This window comes from Asterias amurensis, chromosome 12, assembly GCF_032118995.1.
Source record: "Asterias amurensis chromosome 12, ASM3211899v1".
NCBI classification, from domain to species: Eukaryota; Metazoa; Echinodermata; class Asteroidea; order Forcipulatida; family Asteriidae; genus Asterias; species Asterias amurensis.
Genome location: NC_092659.1, coordinates 18,991,852 through 19,001,056, shown reverse-complemented (window position 1 = coordinate 19,001,056; position 9,205 = coordinate 18,991,852). Strand labels below are relative to the sequence as shown.

The window sequence follows — 9,205 nt, the reverse complement described above, 5'->3', positions numbered from 1 at the left end:
TCAGTCTCTTATTCAGTCACAGCAAGACAAACTTTATTCGGTGATAGATTTTTTTTGTCTGTGCAAATGTTGACACTTTAACCCCCGTTTAGCAGACTCCGGGTAACTAAAGCACGAAGGCTGATATGACCATGACTATGAGCCTATAGTGTGTTTTTATCTTTAGTGTCCCATGTTACTTAGTACGCACTTGGTTCAAAGTCCGCCCGATTAGTATACATTGTTCCAGGGGCGGACTTGCTCGTTTTGGGTTTGAGTCCCCATTCTGCAACCACCAAAAAAGTGACGCCATTTTGTGACTTATGCCGCCATGCCTGTGAATAACCGAACCTACTTTGCATCATGGGTCTTACTAACTTTCGTCGCACTTGCTGTTTATAAGGCAGAAGATAGTTATGGCGCGAAAGTTATATCAGTGCTATTTGCTCTCTCTGGTCTGTACATTGGTGCCAAGGTAAAACAACATTTAAAATAGTGTGACGACTTAAAGGCAGTGGACACAATTTGTAATGACTCAAAATAATAATTAGCATACAACCTTATATACTTGGTGACGAGTAATGGGGAGAGGTTGATGGTATACCACATTGTGAGAAACGGCTCCCTCTAAAGTGCCATAGTTTTCGAGAAAGAAGTAGTTTTCCACGAATTTGATTTCGAGACCTCAGATTTAGAATTTGAGGTCTCAAATCAACCATCTAAACGCACACAACTTCGTGTGACAAGGGTCTTTTTCTTTCATTATTATCTCGCAACTTCGACGACTGATTGAGCTCAAATTTTCACAGGTTTGTTATTTTATGCGTATGTTGAGATACACCAAGTGAGAACACTGGTCTTTGACAAATACCAATAGTGTCCAATGTCAAAACACAACAATTTGAAATCCAGAAAAATTGCAATGTCATATACTGTAATGTTCAGTATTGAGTGAATATGGTTTGTGGTAACACCATTAGTGTGTTATCTTCTTGCCAGGTAGATTTTTCTTATAAGAATTTTATAAAGTTTGAACAGTTTTCAAACGAACACAATCTATACCTGGCATGGTAGATACACACATGGTGTTACCGCAAACCAAATATATTGATACCACCATCTTTGCCTCAAATCGCATGATTGAATCTGTAAACGGATCATCATTTTTAACTTTTATTTTCAATATCTATGTTTTCCCCTTGATTTTCTCCAAAAGCTTATACCCAGGGGTAGAGTGAGTCCCGAGGGTAGGGCAGTATTTATCACAGGATGTGACACCGGTTTCGGTAATCTATTGGCAAGGAGACTGGATAGCGTTGGCTTTACTGTACTGGCTGGGTGCTATTTACCAGGTAATGTTGATACCATCGGAGAATTATTCTTTAATATAATGGCGGGAGGGAAATTTCATGGACATGTTGCTCAATCAGACAATTTGCTAGCTCAAACATGTTGCTTACAAGAAGTAAAGATGTTGTTTACACAAGAAACATCGTGTTTCTTTCAGGCAGGTCCGTTGTTGGACATAGCTTATTTTCATTTTTTTTGTGGGGGAAGGGGATAGAGGGTGCATATGAAAGAAAAATACATAGGCACGTTTTTAGTGCCGCCTGTTGGGCAGCGAAGCGGGACGAGTTGGATTTTTGTTATAAAAGGCCCGATTCAAGTCAGTTGGTCTATTTTCGCGCTTATTTTTTGTTTACACCCTTTTTTCTCAATTTTTGTGTGGATTTTTTTTTTGGGGGGGACTTTTTTTCAATGTTTTTGTATTATGTTTTATTTTTATTTCCACGGACCTGGTTCAAGGGTATTAAAAAACTGTTTGTGTTTGCATGAACTGTTCAACAGAACCGGGGCAGTCTTTAGGCATGATTGACCTTTATTGGACCACGTTTTCCCCATTGACCGTCATGGTACAGAATCTCGGTCAAATGTCTAGGTTTTTGCCTTTGAAAGTTGACGAACCAAGTCTGATATTATTATGATGACTATAGTTATTATAAAAACATGCGATATGGAAGCCATGGATTTCTAGCAATTAACAACGAAAAATGAATTTGTACTTTACAATAGCATTTTGAAATTGACAACTTTTTTGGTAGAAATTTGTCGCCGTACTATACAATTATGGGAATTTTTAGACACAATTGACACATGGAATAACGTAATTCTGTCTGGAAAGTATGGTAATTTTTTACAATAAACACTGTATTGTGGAGACTAGCTTTGAGACAGCTTAAGCAGAACATGCCTGGGGCACATTTCTTTTGGCGGGATACCAGTCACAAATTGTACACGTGCCATGGTTAATTGGCTGGTAACCTTATTCTGGTATTCTAAGTAGATTTGTTGTGCTTAGCTGCTTTTTTTTAGCTCTATGAACTTTTTCCCAGGTTATGATTATGGTAAGAAACTATAATATTACATTAATAATAACAAGTTCAGGGAAAGAAATATTAAAATGATGAATGAAATTATGCAGAATTATTATGATTGTTTATGTTTCTCTATCAGACGGGACAGGGGCGTGCAACCTTGTTCAAGAAACATCATCGAGATTGACTATCGTCCCCTGTGACGTCACGTCTGACGACTCGGTCCAGAGGGCAAAGGAGATCATTAAGAAAGAATTGAAAACACAAGGAAAAGGTAAAGAAAATAGTTCCGTTGTTGTTATTTCCTTTGTCCCTGATGTATAGAAGGAAAAAACCCTGATGTATAGTCATAGAAGAAAAAAACAAAAGACTGTAGACACAAAATTCCTTGTGTAGCACCTCAGCTATGAATTCCCCGATGGAGACATTTTTGTTCCATTTTTGTTTTGTCCTTGATCTCCATAATTGTGAAATGAAACCACCTCCTAAAAGTTCCTGATCTTGATCCCGATTAAGGTGTCAATTTGTCATGTCCCTCCTCCCTCCAACACTGACCAGGAATTCAGCTTTGAGAAGCCACGTGTTCTTCTACCCTATAAACTCAATAATCTTCTGTTTAAATGTTTGTTTTCAGAGTTATTGGCAGTAGTGAATAACGCTGGTATTTGGAGCCCAGGGCACATCGAATGGGTATCATTGAATCGGTACAAGAATATAGCAGAGGTTAACCTTTACGGACTAATAAGAGTTACGCGTGCAATGCTGCCTCTTATTCGCAAATCAAAAGGTACCTTTAGCAAGAGTAACAATTTCATAATCTGGGGACCAAATTCATAACTTTCTTGATAAGCACATTAAATAGTATAACTGCATAGCATATAGGCCCCTTATAGGCCCTTTTCGAAACCACGGTTCGGCTTTGGATTCGGTTTCAGGCCGTCTGAAGCCCTGAGCACCTGTACGCAAAGCACGTGCAAAATGTCAAAACAGTCGCGGGCCATGAGCCGAATCTGGAGCCGAAGCCGTGGTTTCGAAAAGGGCCATAGTTACTTTAACAACAAGTTATAGCGGGGTCAAAACTTTCAATGGATTCGCATTGGTGCACCAACACACTGAAAGTTTTCGTGCATGCGTTTTTCCCTTCATGTGTGGCCTATAGGCTACTTGTCACTATCAAATCGGGAAATCTGCAAACGCGGCTCTTCAACATTCATAATGCTTTGAACTACAACTCGATAAAAGTTAAGATGTACGAGGGTCAATCAGAAAACATTTCTGTCTTTTTTACTTCCCCAGTATACTTTTCTATGAAATTAAATTAGTATACGGCTACAAAGAGGATGATTTTACAAACACTAAACAATGTCTAGACGAATAAAAAAGTATACATAATAAAACTTCTAAGGAATGTGTGCATGTCCATGTTGGAACCACTACCGAAGTATATTATCTTAACTCCAATAATACAAGAATTGCACCAAAGAAAGTTACCCTGATCAAGTTTTGTTGGCTTTTACTAATTTCTAGGTCGTGTGGTGAATGTGGCTAGTATTTCTGGTCTGTGGTCACTTCCGTCCAACTCACCATACTGTATGACCAAATACGCGGTGGAGTGCTTTTCAGACACACTACGTTACGAGATGAGCCCTTGGGGAGTCAAGGTACCATACGAATGACCGGACATAACTAATGAGGCAAAATGGCCACTAAATACAACTTGCATTAACAACAACTTATTAAAAAATAAAACCTTTAAGTTACGTACAAGGCTACTTGAACTTTTTGTTGGAACACAAGTCATCTGTGCAGTATAAACTACTTTTCTGTAGACTGAAACGTCATTGTGACGGCATGCGCTAGCACAACAGCACCAGTTGTCTTCTACAATATACCTAAATGGAGGGATTTCTTTCTCCCATGGTTTTACTACGATATACAGAGGCACAACAAGTTTGTAAACTAATGGAAACCTCCATCCACAGATGCACTAAAGTTTTTCTCATTGACCAAGTGTGAAGTATTTAACGTTCTATAAACTGTAAACGTTATACTTTTGTGTTTATCTCTCCAGGTTGCCATCGTTGAACCGGGCGAATATGGTAAACTAACAAACATAGGAATGAATTCCAAAGAGGTAATCATTGCCACAGCCAATGCATTGTGGGAAGATATGAGCGCGGACGTGCAACAAGACTACGGCAGGGAATATTTCGACGCTCAAGCTGACATATACAACCAGAGTCGCGAGGAATGCTGGGATGACGTCACGCCAGTTATAGACGCCATGTTTGATGCGGTCACCTCCCGGTCGCCCAAGCATAGATATTTAGTTGGGGAGCTGTGGACTTATTTTTCAAAATTTAAATTTACTCTTTTGCCATCTTGGATGACGGATGGTGTTTTTAAACAGCTACTGGATGGGTTTCCAAAACCAGCTGCCCGGCGAGAAAAATTTGAGTAATATTTGTTAAAACTTCTAGGAGATTAAGCTACATCTTTGCTTTTTGCTTAAAGGAACACGTTGCCTTGGATCGGGTCGAGTTGGTCTTCGAAAAGCGTTTGTAACCGTTTGTTATAAAATGCACATGGTAAGAAAGATGATTTAAAAGTAGAATACAATGATCCACACAAAATTGCCTCGAAATTGCATGGTTTTCCGTTTACTTTACGAACTAACACGGTCGGCCATAAATGTGTTAGTCGACGAGGAAAAAACACGCAATTTCGAGAAATATTTGTGTGGATCATTATATTCTACTTTTAAAATATCTTTCTAATCATATACATTTTATAACAAATGGTTAAAAACGCTTTTCAAATACCAACTCGGCCGATCCAAGGCAACGTGTTCCTTTAACCAAGAGTGAGGGCGACAGACTACTATTTTGTCGTTATGATAAAAGTAAAAAATAGAATTAACACACGAGTAAAGGCACTGGACACTAATTACTCAAAATAATTTTTAGAACAAAACCTAACTTGGTAGTAATGGAGAGCTGTTGATAGTACAAAACATTGTGAGAAACAGCTCCCCAGAGGCAACGTAGTTTTTGAGAAAGAAGTAATTTCTCATTAAAATAATTCATTGAATTTGATTTCGAGACCTCAGCTGGTTACATCCTGAAAGCACAACTTTGTATGACAGTTACAAGGGTGTTTTTCTTGCATTATTATCTCGCAACTTCGACGACCAATTTAGTTCAAATTTTCACAGGTTTGTTATTTTGTGCATTTCAATATGTTGAGACACCAAGTGAGACTGCACTTTGAAAAGTATTACTAAAGATGTCCAGTGTCTTTAATCAAGTGAGGGCGGACTGCTATTTTGTCATTGTGACATAATGTAACAAATAAAATGAAATCAACCGCAAGTCATCACAACAATGAAGTAATCATGGACAATTAATACTTTTAATACATTAACAGGCATCCCCCACAGTGACGACTTAAAATGCTTTAAACAAAGGTCATCCTTGTGTTTTGTTTTCGGCGAGAACAAAACTTGTTCGCTCGGCCCCAGCAGCCAGTCTATCCAGGACCTTTGGTTAAAGCAAGGCGCTGGGGACGAGCTAGACTGGGCCCCTGTTTTTCACTCTAACCCTACACGCCAGTTTTGCAATTCTCTGGTGTTATTCACGAGCCTCGAAAAATGACGTCAGACATTCAGGCGAGGGACGAGCGAACAAAACTTGATGCCTCTTTTTAAAACTAGAGGGCGGCATACCAAGTGATGTTGATTGTCACCGAATGAAGATCGTGGACAGAGGGTAGGGGAACTGGGTACCTTTTGTGGGTACTCAGAGGATCCGGAGAAAATATAAATCCCGAATTTCGTTCTTTGTATCGACTACTTTCGGTTGGTGTGCGCAGGCACGGCATGACGTAATACTACCATATTTGGTAATCTGGAGCTCTGAGACTGCCGGAGCTCCGAGACCGCCCAACCGGGCCGCATATTAGGCCTAGGGTGTGTTTTGGCGACCCCAACTAAAGTCCAACCGAGTCTTAATCGGTTATTGGTTGGCATGGTCTGAACCGCATCGTCACAGCGCTCAACCGAACACACAAAAATGCTCAACGAATGACCAATGTTTCTGGTTGGGGTCGCCAACAAAATGCACTTCAGTGGGCCCTCTAGTTCTTATTTTATATATTATAACTCTATGTTTTGACCCCTCTGCCTACCCACAATGCATTGCGGTTCTGAATTGCGTTAAAAGATAAACCTTCGACCTTGGCCCAATTTCAACAGGATTACCAACCAAATTTTCACTTGTTGCATTTTGCTCGTTACTGGTATTCAGCTGTTATTTGCTTATCCTGAAAATCACTTGGAAATTTGGTTGGTAATATTGTTTTTATCAAGGAAGAAATTTCATGCTTAGCAAATTCGTGTGCTTAGCAGCTCTATGAAATTGGGCCCAGATCTCTGCCTGCCGAGTGAGCGTAGCGCAGTCAGTGACAGTGTTTGCTTACCTTCCTTGCGATCAGTTCTAGTTTGGGATTTCCTCATGAAGAGATGGTAGTTTGTACCCACAGAAATGGCGAAAGTTCTGCAAAAAAATTGAAGAAATTATGAACAAATTCAAAGTTCCAGAACTGAAGTTGAGCTGAGCTGCTAGCTGAGTGGTCTTCGTGTTGACATGCATGACACATGTGGACTGTGTTTTTAATTATTGCACCAACACAAAAATGAGGGCGCTATGCTGGTATAACGGTGGTAATTTGTTTGCAGGTGAAAAATTAACGTTTGTGTTAAATACCGCCCTCTTACTTGCGGACAACTGCTGCTTTATGATTGGTCTGTTGCGCGTAAGCTTACGCTTAACATACCAATCATAAAGCTTGGTTATTAACTTACGCTTAACAGACCAATCATAAAGCAGCAGTTGTCCACACGCAAGAGGGCGGTATTCAACACAACAGTTAATTTTACCTGGTCTAATTTGGTTATTAACTTACGCTTAACAGACCAATCATAAAGCTTGGTTATTAACTTATTATCATCGGTTGAGCATTTTTGCGTGTTTGGTTGAGCACTGTGACGATGCGGTTCAGACCATGCCAACCGGTAACCGATTAAGACTCGGTTGGACTTTGGTTGGGGTCGCCAAAACACACACTTGGCCTAACATTCGGCCTGGGCGCTCATGCGGCCATTTTGTAAACCCTATTTTGGCCGTTTCTTTATTTTTGTCAATATCTTTGTTTCTCTATTTTGTCAATATTTTTGTTCGTACCCGAGTCAACTCGCACCCGAGTCAACTCGCACCCGAGTCAACTCGCACCCGAGTCAACTCGCACCCGAGTCAACTCGCACCTGAGTCAACTCGCCACAAGTCAACCCGCACCCGAGTCAACTCGCACCCGAGTCAACTCGCACCCGAGTCAACTCGCAACCGAGTCAACTCGCACCCGAGTCAACTCTCGCCCGAGTCAACTCGTACCCGAGTCCACTCGTACCAAAATAAATTTTTACAATTTCTTTTTGTTTCAACTCGTACTGATAAATAAATATTGTAGTTTAATTTAATAATTTATATTGTTAATAATCAGTTAGCTCTTCACAATGATTTTTTTTTTTTCATGTTGCAGGTAACGAACAGACACGGAATGGCCTAATATTTTTATTTTTACTTAGGCCCTACGGTGGGGAAAATTAATCAGAACTAAAGAACTTTTTTGTTTGAATGACTTTTTGGGTTATTTCATTCGGAAAAAGATAATCAGAACTTAAGTGTTTTGGTTGGAAAAAGTGGAACAATATTGTTAAAATAGTGTGCAGATCTGCTCTGCTCAAAAGCCTTTTACGGCGACCCGTCATCTGCTCTGCTCAAAAGCCTTTCACGGCGACCCGTCAACACGGGAAATTAATTAATTTAAAAGAAACCACAATGGATCTGAATGAATATCCTCGCGAAAAAAAAGCAGAAACGAGATGGAACAAACATTATTAAAAACGAAATTCGTGAGATTATTATTAATAAAAGTGAGCTCCATGATGGTAGAACATCATTTTTATTTCCTATCGCTTACAACATCTCGCCGCACGGAAATTCTCCGTTTTGGCATACAATGTACGTTGTGGTTGTACGGTACGAGTTGACTTGGGTTACGAGTTCGCTCGGCCCAGGCCCCTGCGGCCAGTCTATCCGCTGGGATGGGCTAATCGCTTGCACAGATTCTTGTTCAGGAAGTACGTCATGCGTACAGTGCATAGAAATATGGTGCAGTGTGAGTGTGATGCATGATGGGACTGCGCAGTATGAAACAAATGACAGTGCATGATACGTTTGCCCATCCCAGCGCCTTTGGTTAAAGCAAGGCGCTGGGGACGATCGAAGGGTTACGAGTTCACCTGGGTACGAGTTGACTTAGGTACGAGAGCCGTTGACCCGTTTCGAAACAATCTATGACGTTTCGAACCCCTTCCTAAAACATGAATTAGTTCAAAGATTATATCAAGTGTGAAGTCTCCCGGTGGAAGTAAAGTTTAATGTTTAAAAGAACACGCTTCCGGGCTCATTGTAATTAATATTAATACGCGTGCAGGGTACTTTGATGAAAATTGTATAAAGTCAAGTTAAAACAATCCAATGAATATAAAACAGTTAAATTGGATCTAAAATTATATCATGTTTTAAGTAGAAGTTGTTTTGGAGCGAAATACATTTTAGTCTGAAAGGCACTACTTTCAATCGGATGAATATTACTTTAATGCGTTCAGTGGTTCGACCTTTGACCCAAGCGGATTACGCTTTTTGCTACGTGGATAAAAATTCGCTGCCAAAGTTACGGCGTATTGCCTTATTATTTCTGAAGATCTTCGACCAAAAACAACCGAAACAATC

General features: G+C 40.0%; 1 protein-coding gene across 1 annotated transcript; it reads left to right on the top strand.

The window, feature by feature from the left end:
* The first annotated feature begins 237 nt into the window (after positions 1–237).
* LOC139944836 (D-beta-hydroxybutyrate dehydrogenase, mitochondrial-like) lies at positions 238–4,935 on the top strand. Its single transcript, XM_071941957.1, has 6 exons — positions 238–454; positions 1,196–1,331; positions 2,494–2,628; positions 2,989–3,141; positions 3,882–4,015; positions 4,426–4,935. Exons 1-6 carry the CDS (start codon positions 311–313, stop codon positions 4,813–4,815), a joined length of 1,092 nt encoding a protein of 363 aa, XP_071798058.1. The 5' UTR covers positions 238–310; the 3' UTR covers positions 4,816–4,935.
* Positions 4,936–9,205: the final 4,270 nt, after the last annotated feature.